At 39.9% G+C, this 20,462-nt stretch overlaps 1 protein-coding gene across 1 annotated transcript in view; it reads left to right on the top strand.

Moving 5' to 3' along the window:
• Window positions 1-118: 118 nt before the first annotated feature.
• The window catches only part of DNAH3 (dynein, axonemal, heavy chain 3), a gene marked incomplete at its 5' end in the record, with an annotated part of 33,776 nt that continues 13,432 nt past the window's right edge, over window positions 119-20,462 (top strand). The window contains 22 exons of the mRNA XM_010157366.1: window positions 119-227; window positions 492-605; window positions 1,748-1,924; window positions 2,658-2,749; window positions 3,144-3,363; window positions 4,205-4,339; window positions 5,596-5,707; window positions 6,273-6,514; window positions 7,895-7,995; window positions 8,078-8,183; window positions 9,488-9,617; window positions 10,137-10,373; window positions 10,741-10,844; window positions 11,898-12,192; window positions 12,625-12,804; window positions 13,808-13,931; window positions 14,024-14,180; window positions 15,067-15,210; window positions 15,820-16,486; window positions 16,600-16,765; window positions 17,578-17,794; window positions 18,703-18,885. Coding sequence (XP_010155668.1) covers window positions 119-227; window positions 492-605; window positions 1,748-1,924; window positions 2,658-2,749; window positions 3,144-3,363; window positions 4,205-4,339; window positions 5,596-5,707; window positions 6,273-6,514; window positions 7,895-7,995; window positions 8,078-8,183; window positions 9,488-9,617; window positions 10,137-10,373; window positions 10,741-10,844; window positions 11,898-12,192; window positions 12,625-12,804; window positions 13,808-13,931; window positions 14,024-14,180; window positions 15,067-15,210; window positions 15,820-16,486; window positions 16,600-16,765; window positions 17,578-17,794; window positions 18,703-18,885 — 4,012 coding nt within the window. The remainder of the gene's footprint in view (window positions 228-491; window positions 606-1,747; window positions 1,925-2,657; window positions 2,750-3,143; window positions 3,364-4,204; window positions 4,340-5,595; window positions 5,708-6,272; window positions 6,515-7,894; window positions 7,996-8,077; window positions 8,184-9,487; window positions 9,618-10,136; window positions 10,374-10,740; window positions 10,845-11,897; window positions 12,193-12,624; window positions 12,805-13,807; window positions 13,932-14,023; window positions 14,181-15,066; window positions 15,211-15,819; window positions 16,487-16,599; window positions 16,766-17,577; window positions 17,795-18,702; window positions 18,886-20,462) is intronic.

Here is a 20,462-nt window from a genome sequence, read left to right as displayed (position 1 = left end):
TACTAGCCAGAGTTAAACCATGACAGGAACTTATATAGGAAAATACCTATCCAATCCATTGGAAATAGCCTGCCATTAAATATTACTGTCTCTAATGCCTTTGTTCTTGTTTGTGTAGGACATTAATGGGAGCCTTGAAATTAAATCTTGGTGGTGCTCCTGAAGGACCTGCTGGGACCGGCAAAACAGAAACAATAAAAGACCTAGCAAAAGCACTAGCTAAGCAGGTACCAAAATACAGACTTCTTTTCTGTAATATGTAGATATTACTTGAAATGCCATTCTTAAGCGAGTACTGCTTGATCTGTACCTATTCTTTAGTCACAGAAATACTTGGTAAGAAGCACACATTTATGACTGTGTCTATTAGCAATCACATGTTATAATCCAACATTAGCAATAATAATCCCTTTCTGTTTAAGATGCTAAGAATTTTATAGTGGACTTCGTGTTAATACTGAGACATGTTCTCTGTGTGTTTTTGTTTGTAGTGTGTGGTCTTTAATTGCTCTGATGGTCTCAATTACAAGGCAATGGGCAAGTTCTTTAAGGGGCTGGCACAATCGGGTGCATGGTCCTGCTTTGACGAGTTCAATAGAATTGAGGTAACATTTTAACTCAGGCAAATAAAATGCTAAAGCTTTAATTTAAGACACAAGAAATTTTAGATTTGGGCATGACAGCATTATTGCTAATCTTCTACTCTTATTTGTGGTATAGCCTCTTTGGTTCCATAATCACTGACACAGAAATAGGTACTTAGCTCCCTGATGTAGGAGCATGTGCCTACCTGTGCTGTGTTGCAGAAATCTTGTGTTCTGGGTTATATTAGCTGAAAATATTGTTCCTGTGCAGTTTCCTCTTTTGTATGTGACACTTATTTGTTGGGAAAGAATTGTCCTTCTCTTCTTCTTGAGAAATGAAGCTACAGCTGTAGGCCTGCATTTTTCTATGTTCAGCACAAGGCAGACAAATCCCAGTGAAGGGATTCCTGTGATGACTAGCTGAGTGTCACTGAGTGACCTGGTTAACTAGTTGTGTAACTACACACATCTAATCACCTCTTTGGTTTTACTCAGGGGTTTTTGTTTCTTTGTTTTGTTTTAGTTTCGTTTCGATTTAGTCACTAATGGCTTTGAATAAATTTTACTACTATTTTCATGGAGTTAAAGTAAATATTAGTAAATGTGGAAATTCCATTAAGATCAATTTTGTATGTTTTAGTATCCTCAATTTCTCCATTTGTCTGCTGTAACTTGTTTTTTAATTAATTCAAGTGTTAGCATTCTCATTTTTCAATACTCTGTTACCTTGATACTTCGGAGCACTGAGGATTGGCCCTAGGCTGCCTTACCCATTCTTTAAATTTACCCTCGATTTTGGGGCATTGAGTGAATCGGGCTTTCTGAGGAGCCTAAATTCTTGATCTGAGGTGAAAAGAAAGTGCTTTTGGAGGCCTCCAGAGGGAGTTCCTGTCCACCCGAGTTAGATGTCTGCATTCACGCAGATGGTACTTCCCTTTGTAGGTTTTTTGAAGCCTCTGTTGATCTCACTACATTGGTAAAGTAGGGAATGATGTCAGTAACTTTCAGAGGATCACTTCAATAGACAGCTATTATTTAGACTCAGTTATCAGACACAGGCTGATTTTCACCTGGAAGAATATAAATACAGCTATCAAAATATATAATCAAAAGCATTTTATGCTGTCTCCAAGACGTTTTCCAATCTGTTCTATCCTTATAAGGTTGAAGTATTATCTGTAGTTGCCCAGCAGATACTTAGCATCCAGCAAGCTATTATTCGCAAACTCAAAACATTCATCTTTGAAGGGACAGAGATCTCACTTAATCCTGCATGTGCTGTGTTTATCACGATGAATCCTGGGTATGCTGGAAGGGCAGAGCTTCCTGATAATCTGAAGGTAAGTCTTCAATCCTGGTTTCTTCTAGAAATTAAACAGAATTTGCAACTTCTGGTCTATTGTAATAAGAAAGGCTGCAATCAAGTAATACACTGATAACCTGTTCACAGATCTGTGAAGTATATTCTGCTGTGCTTTTTGCTAATACTAAGTGTTCAGGATTGTGTAACACGCACAGATGAAAGGTCTCAGTCTAATAATAGTGATAGCAGTTCACAGCTTTATGCTCTAAGTGGAAATTCTCCTGGTTTAAAATGGCTTGGTGATCCAAACCCCAATTTAAATTTATTATAACTTTGCAAGTTGCTGAGGCACTGCAGAGAGACTAATGTGGTCCTAGTCCTTTTCCTAGCTTTGCCACAATTTTTTGCATGACCTTTTACAACACATTTACTGCACCATGTGCTACTTTGTCTATTATGAAAGTGAGATGAATGACACTTCCCTTCTCCTCTGTCAATAGTTCTTTAGGATTAGGACTCTTTCTAAATATTAGTTCCTACAGTGCTTAGCACAGACCTCTTGAATGTCTTGGTAAAATCAGAGCAGAGTAGAACAGAGTAGAATTCTAATGCAATCTCATCGTTCTCAGATGATGCCTAAAAGCATGGAAATGGAATACAGATTATAGTAGTCCATGAATTTATGGAGAGATACTATTCTTACAAAACCAGCACAAGTCGTTACCATGTTCCATAGTCTAAGCTTATATCTTTCTTTTTTTTTCTTACAGGCACTGTTTCGAACAGTTGCCATGATGGTTCCAGATTATGCTTTGATTGGAGAAATTTCCCTTTATTCAATGGGATTTCTGGACTCTCGGAGGTAACGCATGCTGAATTTTCCACCTCAGTAGAGTCTGACATACCTCATTCCTCTGTAAGGCATACATGTGTGTGTGAGGCTGTAAGGCTGACCATGTTCTGTTTCTCCAGACAATACTTTCTGATCTCCTGCTTATCATCAATTCTCATTTTTACACTTCATGTTGACAAGATCATTTGGAAAATGTATCATAATATCAAACAGAATTCCTAAATGGCGCACACATTCCCTGGCATGGCATAATCTACAGTTTTACTTCCTAGGTGTTTTGGGCCATCTTGTCAGCTTGTATGACTGATAATCACTGCAGTTGTTTTGCGTGTATAGGTACTTAAATTATTTTCCTTGCATGGTGAGGTATTTTATTCTACATGTGATATTTTAATATCCACAGCCTTGCCCAGAAAATTGTTGCCACTTACCGTTTGTGCTCTGAGCAGCTGTCATCTCAGCATCACTATGATTATGGAATGCGTGCTGTCAAATCTGTCCTGACAGCAGCAGGAAACTTAAAACTGAGGTACCCTACTGAAAATGAAAGCGTATTGTTACTTCGGGCACTGCTGGATGTTAACTTGGCCAAATTCTTGGCACAGGATGTGCCATTGTTTCAGGTAAGCTATTAGGCTGGTGTGTTTAAATTTTATGATGCCCAGGCCCATTAGAAGAACCTATAGAAACAGGTCATTATCTTAATTTAGAACAGTTTGACCTAGATGTTGCCATATTTGTGTGGAGTCATTTCACTCTACTGATCTGGATGCACTCTTTGGTTCTTTTAGGATTTTTTTGAAAACCAAACTTTCAGTGGTGCCTTTTAAGTTATTCTATAAAGTGTTTTATAAGGTATCTTGCTAAAAGACACCTCGTGCTGTTTCATTCATGGAAACCATTCTGTGAATGTTTGCATTCTGGCTTTGTGCTGCAAAAGAGACATGGACACCTAAATTATGGTTAGTGAGAAATTTGAAGTCAGAATGAAAACACTGAAGTTTCTGTTTCCATGCCGCTTTAATAGAAAATAGATGCTATGTTAAGCTACAGAGAGATCAGTATTAAATACCTAAAAGCTAGGGTACAGGCACACATAGTGTCATTGCTCAGAAATTTCAGAACATATACTCTTCACATATACTCTTCTGTTTAATCACTGAAATTTTTTCAACCACTTTGACATTTGCTGAAATGCTTTTTTGGGGGCAAATTTGCAGGAGGTTACTTTTACAATACTGGTGTGTGTATGAAAAGTGCAGGCACTCGTTTCTGTCTCATGAATACAGAATACTTTCTGGCTACAGTTTGCCTAGAAATTAATTTTGTCCAGCTGAGGACATTTCCTTTTAAGCTCCTGTTATCTGTATGAATATTGGTTTACCCATAGATTTTTTTGTTTGGAAATTTTCCCTGTTTGTAATCTGTGTTTAAATAGTGTTCTATTCTGTCTTTCCTTAACAGGGCATCATATCTGACCTGTTTCCTGGAGTGGTTCTTCCTATGCCAGACTATGACCTGCTTGTCAAGGCACTAACTGAAAATATGAAAAAAATGGATCTTCAACCAGTTCCATGGTTCATTGGAAAAATTATTCAGGTTTAGTTTTATATAATTCTGGAGAGGCAAAGTGTGAGAGCAGAAACATTCTGCGTTCGGTGTCTATGTTACGAATGAGTAGCTTCCATGATTAATGAATTACAAAAACGTATTACAAATGGTGTGTTTTTATTGAGTAAAAAAGAGGGAGTAAAAGCCTGCTTTGCTCATAGTGATTTTTTTAGTCCAACCAGCCTGCGAAGGAGCTAATGTGTGCAGGCACATTGTAGGTCTTATGGTGCGGGACAGAAAATTAAACTGAATCTGTTCCTAGCTGAGGCAGTGTAGCCTAGTGAACAGAACTCTGGACTGGGAGTCAGGCCCTGTTCCCAGTTCTGCTTACAGTCTCCATGAGAATTCCTGAAAGAGGTGACATTTCTCACTCTTGTCTATGCTTGACTTCCATCTCTGTGCTCCCATTGTCTCCCATTTACATTTATTAGTAAGATTTCAAGGAATACTTAACTTTTTTTTTCCTTGTAAGTAGTGCAGTCTAGTGACAGTGGCAGGAGCAAAAATGTACGTCTTGGGGCAGGATCACCAGGGGCCCGTCCAACAGCAGTTCAGATAAATGGCATACGTTCAGGCCTAACTTATGTTGCCTTGCAAACCATGCTTTATCTTCCATTTAAATAGGGATAGTATTAACTGGTTAGGAACTCAAGCTAAGCCAGGAAATACCAGCCTTAACCCAAGGTTAAAAATAAAAATCTCTTTAGGGGTTGTCCTTACAGGTCTATTTGAAGGTGTTCTGTTAGAAGTCTTTGACTTGAGTTCTGGCAAGGCCTTGTGGGGTGACTGAAGAATTTACCACTCTTGCAGTCCAAAGTCAGGCTCTGTGGGACCAGGCATATGACAGACCCTCAGGACTGCAGATGCAATCCTTTGTGTTAGTTCATTGGTAACCACTGATTTCAGTCTAGGCTTTTCCACTGGACTGTGATCTGCAGTGTCTGTTTAGTGCACTCACACCCTTGTACAACGATGCTGTTACAGCTGAGGGCTGACATTTAGCAAGGAGAAAGGGAGAATGTCTGGGGGCAATGACTTCTTAAATTATAGTGGTGACAATTGCCATAATAATATTACTGACTTCTGATTTGGGTTAATGCTTCAGTCAGCCTTAATGGAGTGCAGAGATTTGGCTGATATTTTCTCCTGTTGTGTCTGAGTGCAGGAGAAAGACCTCTAGTTTTATAGACATAATGCTTGCTTTTGTGCTATGTTAAAGAGTCAATCCCTTGTCATGGATACAGATATATGAAATGATGCTGGTGCGCCATGGGTTCATGATTGTTGGAGAACCTTTGAGTGGGAAGACCTGTGCGTACAAAGTGCTAGCTGGAGCCCTTGGTGATTTGTGTGCAGGTAACATTGTTCAGCCACAAACTTCTCATTAAATTAAGTTAATTCTATGAGTAATATTTTTCCTCTGCAGAGATATGTCCAGGTAGTTAACTGTTCTATATTTTGCTTTCTCATCTGTAAAGTTTCTATTCATTGAACTATTTTTATCCGGTGTATTTGTCTGGAAGTATTTTTGTCTACATTTACTGGAATAGTAAAACATACTATTGTTCTTATGCTTTTGTGAATTTTGTTAAGCATTGTTTTTGTGCATAATACTCTTGGAAAAAAAATAGCTTTGATAGGGAGATTGTAAGTAGCTCCCCTAAACATACAAAATCTATTGTGATCTGCTTTTTCATTCTTCCTTTTTTTTTTTTTCCCCCATGTGCTTTTCCACACAGGACTTGGTACTTTCCTTGTACAAGTAACAGAATTTCTTATTTATTGCTACCTACCTGCCAAACATCTAGGGTTTTTTTGCCTTGGGCTGTTGAAGTAAGATCCTCAGGAATCGTGTGCTTCAGTTGTTGGGTGAAACTGACCTATCAAATTCTCAGGCTCATCTATTTGTCTTTTTACACAGCCAAATCCATGGATGAATTTGCTGTTGAATACAAAGTTATTAATCCCAAAGCAATTACTATGGGACAGTTGTATGGCAGTTTTGATCCTGTAAACCATGAGTGGACAGATGGAGTTCTTGCAAATGCCTTCAGGGAACAAGCATCTTCTACCACAGATGATCGGAAGTGGATTATTTTTGATGGCCCAGTGGATGCAGTTTGGATAGAGAACATGAACACTGTGCTGGATGATAATAAAAAGGTAGCCTAATTTTGCCAGTAACCTCATCCTTGAACATGGCTACTGTATTTTAGCAGTAGGAATAGCATTACCATGTTAGTAAAAGGAGGTGTGAGACTCAGGAAAGGCTGATGTACTTAAAAACATTGCTTTTTTCCCCAGTTATGTGAGTAGGTTTAGTAGATGATATGAAGCTCTTACTTCTCCCTAGAAGCCTTGTCTTGCTCTTACTTCACTGAAATGTAGTTGCACACTGAGGCTTTTTTATTGACCCTTTTAGGAAACTGAAATACATAAACTCAGTTCTGTAAAAGAAAACTGAACTTGCTTAAATTACTTAGTGAATAAATTAGCTAAAAAAAAAATGAAGCGCTGCAGGTCTGCTGTGCTTTAACTCAACAGGCAGCTGACCACCACACAGCCGTTCGCCCACTACCCACCCCCCAGTGAATCGAGGAAAAAAGGAAAATTTGTGGGTTGAGATAAAGGCAGTTTAATATGACAGAAAAGGAAGGGAAAATAGTAATAGTAAGAATGGTAATAATGCTAATTGATAATTGAATTTAAATTGAAAGTGGGGAGGTTTAGATTAGATATCAGGAAGAAGTTCTTCCCGCGGAGGGTGGGGAGGCACTGGGACAGGTTGCCCAGAGAACCTGGGGATGCCCCATCCCTGGAAGTGTCCAAGGCCAGACTGGATGAGGCTTGGAGTAACCTGGTCTAGTGGAAGGTGTCCCTGCCCGTGGCAGGGGGGGTGGAACTGGATGATCTTTAAGGTCCCTTCCAACCCAAAGGTTTCTATGTTTCTATGATAAAGGAGTAAACAAAACAAGTGGTGCACAATGCAATGGCTTACCACCCACCTGGCCAGTTCCTCAGCAGCATTCCCGGACAGCTTTCCCCCCAGTTTATACACTGAGCATGCCACCATATGGTATGGAATAGCCCTTTGTCCAGCTGGGGTCAGCTGTCCCGGTTGTGTCCCCTGCTAGCTTCTTGTGCCCCCCCAGCCTCCTCACTGGCAGGGCAGTATGAGAAGCTGAAAATTCACTGCTCAGTAACAACTAAAGCATCAGTGTGTTATCAACATTATTCTCCTCCAAAATCCAAAACACAGCACTATACCACATACTAGGAAGAAAACTAACTCTATCCCAGCCAAAACCAAGACAAGGTCCTAACTGCTTTTCCTTGCAGAGCATTGTTCTCTGTGTCTCTGCAGGACGTTACAGTGATATGTGGAAGAGTTGAGACAGGGTCAGAAAATACCATGTGTTGTGAGAATGGGAATGAGGAGTGACGCTAGGCAGGACGTTCAGTGATTTTATGACAGGCATTGCTTTGACTGCATGATCAGCACTGACACGACTAGATCATGTTTACATGATGTTCTTCTTCTAGCTATGCTTAATGAGTGGTGAAATAATTCAGATGAATGCAAAAATGAGTTTAATCTTTGAGCCAGCAGACTTAGAAGAGGCCTCTCCAGCAACTGTCAGCAGGTAATGCGAAAGAAAGTATTCAAGTCTGAACTGTCCCACCTTGCACATCTGTTCCTGTACCATAGTTTTTTGTTCTTCCCAGGTGTGGTATGATCTATATGGACCCACAACAGTTAGGTTGGAAGCCACTGAAGGATTCCTACATGAAAACACTGCCTCCAAACCTGCAGGAGGAACATCGAGAGCTGGTGCGAGACTTAATTTTTTTACTTTGGTCAGATTTAGAAGATTAACTTTAAGGTGATGTTCACAGTTTGCCCACTTGAAGACAGGCATGCAGAACCAAAATTTTTCAATTGCTTTTGTGATTTAGAGGGTCCCAGATCTCCTAGGGGTTCTTGTAAATTATTTGTAGGGCTGAATATCAAATGTTGCAAGGAAAGTGCCTGAGAGCTGTAGATGCCATGAGTATTATAAATGCAGTGTGGAAAAACTGGAAGACTCAGAATGTTTTGAACTCCTCCTTCTTCTGTCTAAGACATCCAGAGTTTAGCTTGATAAATGCTTATAATACGCTTATCATTAACAGCTTGATCTTCAAAGCCTTAGTCCACTCATGAATCCTTGCTAAATAGTCTTTCATGTACTGAATTGCTTACATGAATGAGAGCTCTTTGTGTTGTAGTATATCTTCAGTGTAGATGCAAGTAAAAGTAGGTGTTGGAGGGAATCAGCTTTTAATTTTATTAAAATTCCCTTTTATTGGGCATTAAAATCTAGTAAAAGAATCAGAATAAGATCTGTCTGCAGTAGGATTGGAGCTGGAAACAACTTTGATTTCTGGGATTTGACAAGACCTCTTTGAGTTTTTGCAAGAAATTGGGACCAAATTAAAAAGAAGTAACAAGACTAGAAGAGTTCTTTATTGATAGTTTTCGTAGTTCATCAAAGCAAAATAATTACTCCTTAACCGGCAGATAGCTTGACCTGTTAGCCTTTTGCCAGGGAGAGGCACTAGGTCATGATTCCTTTCCTGTTTTCCTGCGCGAGTTCGTGGACCAGATACCATCAGCCATAGTCATTATCTACCTGCATGCTGTGACATTCCCACAGGTACCAGTCAGTTCCAGCTTTCTGGAGTTTCTGCTGTGGCATAGGATCTGTGCTGGACCCTCAGTAGGGGCCTGCCCTTTTTTAAGGGAGGGTGAAGCCCTTACCTTTGTTTCTGTTGGAATAATTTTGTTGTTGCCCTAGCAAAGCAGCAGCCTCCCTAGGCTGAGATACTGCTCTGCTGTCTGGCTTAGAAACTGGGTAACAAAGTTCCTGCTGCAATCTTCTCTGTAGTAGAAGCAACTTGTTTTCACCATCAGATAATGATGGTGTGACGTTGTGATCCCTGAAGTACTGCCTCACACAGGTCCTTTCCTGATCTTCCCTCTGCCAGCCTGGAAACTTTCTGATGCCTTGTGTTTTATTGAGAGAGAATTGAGGGACAGTGGGAAATGTGGCAACTCCTGCATTGTTTTAAAGCCATTTCCTTTTCTCCTGGTAGGTCAATGACTTGTTTATGTGGCTAGTCCAACCCTGTCTAGACTTTATTCAACTTCACTGCAGAGCCATTGTACAAACGTCCCCTATACATCTGAGTTACAGCTTGATGAAACTCTATACTTGTCTGCTTGGTAAGTACTCTAAGCCTTATTCTTTTTATTTCAACCTTTCTTTTCTGTTTGTTTGTTTGTTTGTTCCTGCTGTGTCCCATAACAAGATACAGGCTGTCAGATGCAAATAAATATCAAAGGAATTCCTGACTGTCGAGATCATACAACACAAGTCCTTTCTCACTGAGCAGTATGAGTAATAGTTACTCAGCTAGCACACAGAGCTTACACATTTGGACATTGGTGTCATTCATTACAAAACTGAACACGATCTTTTCAGTGTATTCCATATATTCTGACTGCTGTTTGCTAGCATGTGAAGAAAAGAATTAGGACCGTTTGTAAATATTTTTTCTTCTCATTTATATTTATTTGTAAACAGTATTTTACATGGACAAGATCCTCACTCTGTAGGTTGGCTTTGTTCCACTGAAGACCATGCTCTAAGTTTGTCTCAGAATACTTTTGCAAAACTGCATTTTGAATTGGGATTTATGGTTATTACTGGCATTTAACTAAAATTGAGAATATGTGTTTCAGATGAAATAAAGCAATCCGAGGAAGAGGAGAAGGAAAACATGTCTAGTCAGCAGATCATCTTATGGCTGCAAGGGCTTTTCCTTTTTGCTTTGGTTTGGACAGTTGGTGGGGTCATCGATGCAGACAGCAGAAAGAAATTTGATTTGTTTTACCGCAACTTGCTAAAGGGAAGCAATGATGAAAACCCACGCCCTGAAAGGCTGAAGCTTACCAGAAACAATATCTTCCCGGAAAAAGGTGCTTCTTAATAACTGTACTTGCCTGGTCTTTGATGAAGCAGTAAGGAAACTTTTAGGGGAGAATAGAGAGCCTGGCAGATGTTAAGTCTGCAGCAGAGCCACCATCTGCCAAGCCTTGGGCTGCACAGTTGGGTGCTCTTTTCTGGCTCTTTTAACCAGGAGTAGCATATGCCTCATGTTATACTCAAACAATGTAGCTGAATACCACCTAAAATAATTTGGTGATGATAGTGGTAAGGGGAGTGAGCAGGTGATCAGTACTGGAAAGCCTTCATTATCTCAGTGTTGGACATCTCACACTAAAATAACTGAAGTTTACTTTTATTCTTTAACCATTTTTCTCTGTTGTGTATTTCAATTAACAGGGAGTGTTTATGACTTCTATTTTAACAAGCATGGCAGTGGGCAGTGGAACATGTGGACGGAGTACATCACAAAAGAAGAGCAGGTTATCTGCCCAGGGGCTAAGGTTCACAGTGATATCTTTCATTATAGAAAATAATTATTTGACTAAACGTTTTAGAAGTATAAATCAATTACCTGAGCTAGCTCTGATTCTACTATATTAGCTGCTTAATGTTTGATCTGCAACATAACATTAATCTCTATATGCTCTTTGTCATGCTTTTGTCTTAATTCTGGTACCATCAATATTGAAAGTTCAGCACTGCAGGTGAGACTGGAGCCCTGAGGTTGGATGCTGGTTAAAATTTTAGGTTCTGCTATTGTCTCTGTAGTAGCACCAATAGTTGGGAAAATCATAGCAGGAAAAAGCCAAAGCCTGAATTTCTGTTCATTTCTGTTTTCTCTGGTTGATATTATGATATTATAGTGGGAGTCAATCGGAGAAGGCAAGCAAAGAGACTCGGTACTTCTTTGTGTTATGGAGAGCAGTACTGAGGGTCCTGGATCCCCTCCATTTTCAACTAGTGGCACTCACATTTTGCATGACAGCTGTGAACTCAAGGGAAGGCTAGGAAAGCAGAGGTCTGCAAAAAGTACCTGTTCCACACATGAAATTTCAAGATAACTTGAGTGATGTTTGTTCAGCTTTTCATTCCATTGTGTTTGCAACTGTGTTGTCTATTAAGTGCATGAGATGTAATCTTACATTTATTCTGCTGTCTAAAATTTTTTCTTGATACCTAGTGCTCAGCTGCTAATGGTAAGTTGAAGGTGAGGAAGAGAAAAAAAATCCCATAGCACCGTTCCTTTCCCTTTGCACAGCAGGGGAACAGGATTAAGCCATAATTAACCCTGCAGTTCACCCACCAGGCTTTATATAGTGTCTGTGAACCATAATATAGATAATACTAGTCGTGCTATTTACTGCATAAATCCTGAACAAGAAGTGGGGACATACTACCGACCACAACCATGGTATAGCCTAGGTTTTCAGAGAAAAGAGGTTTTTAAAATGCATTTGTGCTACAGGCTTCCTGTAGTTGCTTGCAAATATTCATGTTGATTAAGGTATTAGGTGTTTGATCTTCATATGCTGTTTTACTACCCTGTGTAACAGGTATCTGAGCTGATCATTCCAACAATGGAAACCGCCAGACAAACGTTTTTTCTTAAAACATATGTGGACCATAATGTCCCTTTGCTTTTTGTGGGTCCCACTGGTACTGGAAAATCAACTATAACAAACAATTTTCTACTACAACTTCCAAAGCAAAAATACATCCCAAGCTTCATCAACTTCTCTGCAAGAACCTCTGCTAACCAAACCCAGGATATTATTATGTCCAGGCTGGACAGAAGAAGAAAAGGATTATTTGGACCTCCTTTGGGGAAAAAAGCTATAATATTTGTGGGTAAGACAGGTTTTTTCAGGGTTTTTATATCATTTTAATTCTGGCTTTAGGCAAAGCAAAAGATTTACTGAAACTAGTAATTTCGGATTGCCTCCATGCTCTGGCTTTTTTCAGGCACCCAAAGAAGGATTAGCACTGCCCCCTGCTGAAAGGTTTCTAACTGCTTAAGTGGCCGTTGTCTTCAGAATAGTTGTGTTGCAGCGTGACACGAAATAAAATAAAACAAAATTAGCAACCACACAACGTTAAGCCGTTACCTCTTAAGTATGCCTACCACGTATAATGTCATTTGATTCTGGTTAGTAAGAATAACAGGACACAACCTTTTTCTATCTCTAATTTAGGTTTTTTTTTTCCTTCATAGCTTTGAAAGGAAACTGTAATTCCTAAACACCGAGGGTTTGTTTATTCAGTGCCTTATGTTCTCTGCAGATGACCTCAACATGCCTGCAAAGGAGGTGTATGGAGCCCAGCCACCTATTGAGCTGCTCCGGCAGTGGGTTGATCATGGTCACTGGTACGACAGGAAAGAAACATCCAAGATTAGTATCATCGATGTGCTGCTTGTCTCAGCTATGGGTCCACCTGGAGGAGGCAGGAATGATATCACAGGTAGGAAATGGATTACTATGGCAAGTAGTTACCTAATTGACTGGGGTTAAGAGGCAGGTTCAGTTTTGCTGATGACAAATTCCACATTTATCTGCTACTTGTAAACCTGCAGATACATTCACTGGCTGGGTCATTCCAAATAGAAGTCTGTATGCTCAAGGTCAGATCTGTGCCTTTTTTCAGGGGGAGTTTAATCAACATTAGAAAATTTTTAAAAATTATGATTAAACTATGAATTATGAAAATAATTCTAAAATTAGAGTATTGGAGACTTTATCAATTTTCTATTCTTTGGAAAAGTCAGGGAATAAATCTTCTTGCCAAGTCTTTCTGGCAGTTCTTTTCTGAAATTTTACCTCCTGCTGCTAAGATAGGCTGCCCACATTTACTTACAAGCAGGTTGCCTGCAAGTCCACAATTCCTGTCATATCACCCTCAGAGAGGCTATCTTTTCTAATGACAAAGCTGTCAGTAAAAGCCCTAATGTAACTACACGTATGCTGTTATAAGGCACTTTATCCTACTTTGCTTCATATCAGCACTCTAATCCAGGTAAAACTGTATGTGGTCTGAGGAGGCGTTATTAAAATAATTATTCTGATACAGCTAAACCTGTAAAATGTACTGCTATATAGACTGCATCTTTTAAAATTAAAGCTGATAACAAGATACTTGATATTGTAAAGCTTTACTGTGTTGTGTCACAATCAACAGGGCTAACGTGAGGTGAAATTTAAATTTGGGTAGTAGTGGCCTAGTTGTAATGGAGATTCATGTCTTCCACATTAAACCAGTTAATCTTAAGTGAAGTACTGGTATAAAATATAAACCAGTTTATTTTTCTTTTGCATCACTGCTGGGGCAGAAATCTTCCAGAATCAAGATCATGAAGCTAGAGCCAGATTTTAATGTTGTTTGAGTGAAAGTCAGTTCTACAAGATGCTAGCTGAAAGGTGGAAATACGTTTGCACATTCCTAAATGTTCTTTCTGTGTGTATTACAGGACGCTTCACACGGCACTTGAATATTGTATCTATCCATTCTTTTGATGATGACGTATTGACCACGATTTTTACTGCGGTTGCTGATTGGCACTTCAGCAAAGGCTTTGATCCTGTGTTTCTAAGGTAATGCGATATCCTTCTTCTAAGATTTTTGTCATCTTTTCTCCTGCAATACATCTGCAGAACTTAACACTGTATTTCTTTTCTTTCTAAAGGATGGGAAAGATGATGGTCCAAGCCACAATGGCGATATATAAAATGGCAGTTGATAATTTTCTTCCAACTCCTTCAAAATCCCACTATGTCTTTAATCTACGGGATTTTTCCAGGGTTATTAAAGGAGTGCTGCTCTGTCCACATACACATTTGCAAGTAAGCTGTAGTTCAATTATGTCGCTGTAAGAAAGAGCAATGGAAAAAGTAAATTATTTTTATGATTTCAGTAAATAAACATCTCAAAATACATGAACTGTGATTTCAATAGATATACAAGGTTTAAAATCACGATAGTCCCTGAATACCTTGCTATATGCTTTCTGTCTGTCTCTGAAGGAGACAGCTGTAATTTTTGTTACTATCTTACACCTATTCCAGTTGGGCCCAGAGGTTCAAGGCCCTGTACATCAAGTCAGACTGTCCCTTCTCTTGAACCTGCAAACTAAATATACAAAACAAACACACGTGGGAAAAGAACCAATATCTCTCTTTTACAAATGGCAAGCTCATCAGTGAACAAGACTGAGTAATTTAGCCCCGAGTTTGCCTGTTGTCACAAACTACAAATGAATACTGATAGATGTATATTATTTTCATCCTACTTTTTTTCACCCATTTTCAATAAAATGTCAGGTAAAGGAGTGTTAAAGGTTTTATTTCTGTTGAGGGAATGTTTTTGGTGCAGAAACAACTACAAGCTATTCAGGGAAAATCTTAGCTTTGGGCAGGGCTTCGGTTAGAGCCCATGAGGCGTATCTTTGAAAGATTTATTCTTTATGTTGGAAGGATGGAGAGATTTAATACAGCAAAGGAAAATGCTTTGAGATAAGAGTCCCACTTTGTATTGGCAGGAAGGACAAGATGGGTAACCAGGTGAGGAAGCCAGTTAAGTAAGCATGTGCTGAATGTCTTGGAATTGAAAGATTCCCACTGAGTTTAGTACAAGGTATAGCAGGGTGCAGATGGACATTTCTATCCTTTTGTTTTTAAACAAATCCTGCCTGAGCTGTATTTACCCATTTTCTTGTATTTACGTTGTCAGGATGGAGATAAACTGATCAGACTTTGGATTCATGAGGTTTACAGAGTTTTCTATGATCGCTTAGTTGATGAGGAGGACAGGAAAGTATTCTTTCAGATGGTGCAAGAGACAACATCAAATAGCTTCAAGCAGAGCTTTAATAAGGTATTTTCGGGTAATGTGCGGAGACCAGGAATGAGAGTGATGCATTTTCAGAAATACTGAGATTACATTAGTATTGGACACATTTTTAATTATTTTGATCAGTGCATTTAAAAATATGGATGTCGGGATGCATTTGAAAGTATGGATGGTCTTCTGCTCAGTGTTGAGTATTATAGTCTAAGTTAACAGAAATTACTTCATATCAGAATGATTCATAACTTCGAAAGGATTCTGTGTTGGTAGAGAGGACTATCTGGAATAAATGTCTTACACAATATTATCTGTGCTTTTGCTTCTGTTAATATTTGGATGAACCAGTGTTCGTAGTGGGTTCTTTTCTGAGAAGTCTTTTGGGAACTTTTCCTATACTTGACAGCAAAATCTCTCTGTGAAGTATGCATTTGTGGAAACTTGCATGTTAACCTACAGCATATTCCCCATTTAGGTGTTTTTTGGTGATTTTTTTTTTTTTTTTAGCTAATAACTAGAATAGCTGGAAAGCAGTGGTTCCCACAGTGTTACTACTTTGTAGATAAGAATTATTATGACTTTAAGGGAAATAATTCTTTAATAGTTTGAATTATCTGTTGATTCTTGTCTTTTCTCTAGGTACTGAGTCATCTCTCACCTACTGGAAAAATCTCTGACGATAGTATTCGCAACCTGTTCTTTGGAGACTATTTGAAGCCGGACAGTAATGTAAAAGTGTATGATGAAATCACAGACTTAAAGCAACTGACAACTGTGATGGAACACTACCTTGAGGAATACAACGATATCAGCAAAGCACCAATGTCCTTAGTCATGTTCAAGTTTGCTGTTGAGCATATCTCAAGGATATGCAGGGTATTGAAACAGGATAACGGACATCTGTTATTGGTGGGGGTTGGCGGGAGTGGTCGACAGAGTGCTACCAAGCTGGCCACCTACATGAATACCTTTGAACTCTTCCAAGTTGAAATGATGAAGTCCTATGGAATCAGTGAATGGAAAGAAGATGTTAAACGTGTCATGCTCAAAGCAGGTGTTGATAACAAGAACATAACCTTTTTGTTGTGTGATAATCAAATAAAGGATGAAGCATTCTTAGAAGATATCAACATGCTTTTAAATACTGGTGATGTGCCCAATATCTTTGCAACAGATGAGAAAGCTGAAATTCTTGAGAAAATGCAAAATGCAGCAAGGATGGGGAACAGGAAAATTGAAGACACTCCCCTTTCTATGTACAATTTCTTTATTGAAAGGGTGAAGAAAAATTTGCATATTGTCTTAGGTCTGTATGCAGTGTGTTGTTTCTTAGAATGTTTTTCTTAGTCTTAGGTTTTTTCTGCTTCCTTACTACAAACAAACTTAGGTAATGATTATGATTTAATTTTTGTTTTCTAGCCATGACGCCTATTGCAGATGCATTTCGGAATCGATTACGGATGTTCCCTTCACTGATAAACTGCTGCACCATTGATTGGTTCCAAACCTGGCCTTCAGATGCTTTAGAAATGGTTGCTAACAAGTTTTTAGAGGATGTTGAACTTGAAGATGACATTAGAAAAGAGTGAGTATCTGTCAAGAAACATATGAAGCAAATATTCATTTCCTTCCCCCTTACACCCCCAACATACTTGATCGGGAAACTGTCCTTATAAATGGACAAAACTAAGCCAACTCTGGGATTTCAGTGCAAGTCAAAGATACCTAGATTATAGAATGGTTTGGGTTGGAAGGGGCCTTAAAGCCCATCCAGTTCCAACCCCCTGCCATGGGCAGGGACACCTTCCACTAGACCAGGTTGCTCCAAGCCTCATCCAGCCTGGCCTTGGACACTCCCAGGGATGGGGCATCCACAGCTTCTCTGGGCAACCTGTCCCAGTGCCTCCCCACGCTCTCTGGGAAGAATTTCTTCCTGATATCTAATCTAAACCTCCCTGATTTCAATTTAAACCCATTACCCCTTGTCCTGTCACTACAGGCCCTTGTAAAAAGTCCCCCCACAGCTTCCTTGTAGCCCCTTCAGGTACTGGAAGGTGCTATAAGGTCTGCCCGGAGCCTTCCCCAGGCTGAACAAGCCCAATTCTTGCAGCCTTTCATCATAGCAGAGGTGCTCCAGCCCTCTGATCATCTTTGTGGCCTCCTCCGGACTCGCTCCAACCTGTCTGTATCCTTCCCATGCAGTGGCTTCCACAGCTGGAAGATACATGTATCTCATGCTTCTGAAAATTAGGGCACTCTTTGTGAGGAAACTAGAATATTTCTTATAATGCAGAAAAAACAATAAATGGATTCTGCCCTCACTAACACTAACATAGTTTCATAATTAACATAAAGACAGATTGTATTTTCATAGTAATGTGGAAAATTTTTCTCTAGGGTTGTGTCAATGTGCAAGTATTTCCAAGAAAGTGTGAGAGAGCTCTCCGTCAGCTATTACACTACACTGCGAAGACACAACTATGTGACACCAAGTTCATACCTAGAATTGATTCTTACCTTTAAGACTCTGCTGAACATCAAAAGGCAAGAAGTTGACGTGATGAGAACTCGTTATCTAATGGGACTTCAAAAACTTGACTTTGCATCTTCACAAGTAAGCTTCAGATGAAAAAATTGAATCTGTGCCATATGCATACTTTAGAATGGGGCCTGTATAAGCCCATTAAAACTTACAAAAATGATACTTAATAAATTCCCTTTTCACTATATTCATGATGCTATTGATAATTTTCTATAGAAAGCCAGCAAGAAAAGCTAGATTACTGCCTAGTCATTTTAAGAAACTGTGGTATGTAAGTTCAGGTTATAGCACTTCATAGACAGCTAAATTAAATTGAAGTTACGCGTTAACTGTTGAAGGAATAAACCTTACAAGTGTCATTATTTTCTCAAAGCCTCATATGGAGTATCCATGCCTCAGCATCTTAGTACCTATTACCTGTTACAAAACAGGGGAGAAGTTGAAGAATGTTGTAAGATAATAACATTAATTGCTGAAAAGGATTTTCCCAGTAGGAAATTGACCAGCTTCCAGACAAATAACCCATGTGATCCAGGGGTTGATCTTTCCAAGATGGAACATCCAGTTTGCGGCCGCTACTGTCACTAATTCTGTGTTTCCTTCCAAGTTTCTTTCGGATTTTGTTTTCCACTAGTGCAATAAAGGATTATTTGGGGTTCCATAAACTGAAACTGACTGTGAAGAAAAAGATACAGTTCATTGAGTTTAATTCTCATTATTGAATTTAGGTGGATCATAAAAAAACCAAGCATAGTGCACGGGTGACAAAAAAAATCCTTGTTAAAAAACTATTCAGTTAAAAAATAAAGCACCTCTTAGTAAAAACAGGCTAGAGAACTATTTTAATAATTATTTAGTCCAAATATTCCTTTTTAGATTATATTAATGTAGTGTCTTCTGATCTTTCTTTCTAAGACATCAAGATGTGAAATGCATGAAATGTTTACAGTTTCTTCTCCAATCCCTCTTATGTTTATCAGGTTGCAGAGATGCAGAAAGAACTGACTGCCCTTCAGCCTGAACTGATTCAAACTTCTGCAGAAACGGACAAAATGATGATCCAGATTGAAAAGGAAACAACTGAAGTAGATGCAAAGAAGGAACTAGTGTCAGCAGATGAAAAAGAGGCGAATGAAGCAGCAGCTGTTGCTAAAGCTATTAAGGTGGGTACAAGGGGTTGTTCCTGGAGCACGGTGGGTTCCAAGTCTTTCCCAGCAAATGGGTGTTGTGATGATGTGTTAATGGTGTGATTCAAGCTCTTACGGTAACAAAGTTAACAGAGATGATGAATGCAATGTTCCTAACATAAACAAGGTAAATTTTGGCTGTTTGGAGTACGCCTATCTCACAGTACCACATAGCTTCCCTTTCTAGTTCACATCTCAAAAGCTGTGTAGCTCTTAATTCTGTACTAATGTATTCTCGATCTCAATAGTTTGAGCAATGAGTTTATACTGTTTCCAGGCCCAAAGACAGTTAGTTTGGAGTTAGCTGAGGTAACTTGGCACAGTGCTGCACAGAGCTCTATTAGGCATAACCTAAGAGATATTGCCATAGCCAGTCTGTAGCACAGGATTTCCTGGGGAAGTTGCAGGATTCCTCAGTATCTTTTTATAACTAGTTGGAAATGTCAGTGATTGATAAGTGTATTGGGATTTTGTGGCAAGGTTCTGGTAGCAAGGGGGCTGCAGGGGTGATTTTCGTGAGATCTGCTAGCAGCTTCCCTGGCTCAAAGTCAGACCTGCATCTGGCCATGGCTGAGCCAATTAGCAACACTTGGTAGCACCTCTGCGATTAACATATTTAGAGGAGGTGTCTGGAGCAGAGGGTTCCCCTGCAGCCCGTGGAGAGAGGGCAGGCTGTGCCCTGCGGCCATGGAGGGTCACGGGGGAGCAGAGACCCCCTGCAGCCTGGGGAGGACCCCACGCCAGAGCAGGGGGATGCGCCCAAAGAAGCCCCGTGACTCCCTGCACAGCCCGCGCTGGAGCAGGCTGCTTCTGAAGGACTGCACCCTGTGGAAGGGACCTATGCTGGAGCAGTTAGTGAAGAAAATTGCAGCCTGTGGGAAGGCTTCATGCCAGGGAAGCTCATGGAGTACCAGCTCCCATGAGAGGGACCCCATGCTGGAGCTGGGGAAGAGGGTGAGGAGTCCCCCCCCTGAGGAGGAAGGAGCGGCGGAGAACATGTGTGATGAACTGACCACAACCCCCATTCCCCCATTCCCCATCCTCCTGCGCTGCTGGGGGGAGGAGATGGAGAAATGGGGAGCAGAACTGAGCCTGGGAAGAAGGGAGGGGTGAGGGGAAGGTGATTTTAAGATTTGGTTTTATTTCTCATTATCCTACTCTGATTTGATTGGTAACTAATTAACTGGTTGTTTTTCCCCAAGTCGAGTCTCTTTTGCCCATGACCATAACTGGTGAGTGATCCCTCCCTGCCCTTGTCTCGGCCCACCAGCCTTTCCTTGTATTTCCTCCACACCATCCCACCGCGGGGACGAGTGAGGGAGTGGTGCTGAGTTGCTGGCTGGGCCTAAACTATGACAATAAAATAGGTAATTACAGAGATCTGAGTACCTGATAAAAGAATTTAAGCTACACAGAATGCATTTGTACCTGATCAGCACTGCAAGATTTAACTAAGAACAGCTGATTCTAACTGGTATTTTAATTCTCCTTGTCAGACCAGAGAGACTTTGATCTTGAAAGCTTGTCTGGCTTTTCCAGTGATCAGTTCAGCT

This window comes from Eurypyga helias, unplaced genomic scaffold (genome assembly GCF_000690775.1).
Source record: "Eurypyga helias isolate BGI_N326 unplaced genomic scaffold, ASM69077v1 scaffold2638, whole genome shotgun sequence".
Classification (NCBI taxonomy): domain Eukaryota; kingdom Metazoa; phylum Chordata; class Aves; order Eurypygiformes; family Eurypygidae; genus Eurypyga; species Eurypyga helias.
Note: the sequence above shows the minus strand (reverse complement) of the source record. Positions and strands in the feature narration are given on the sequence as shown.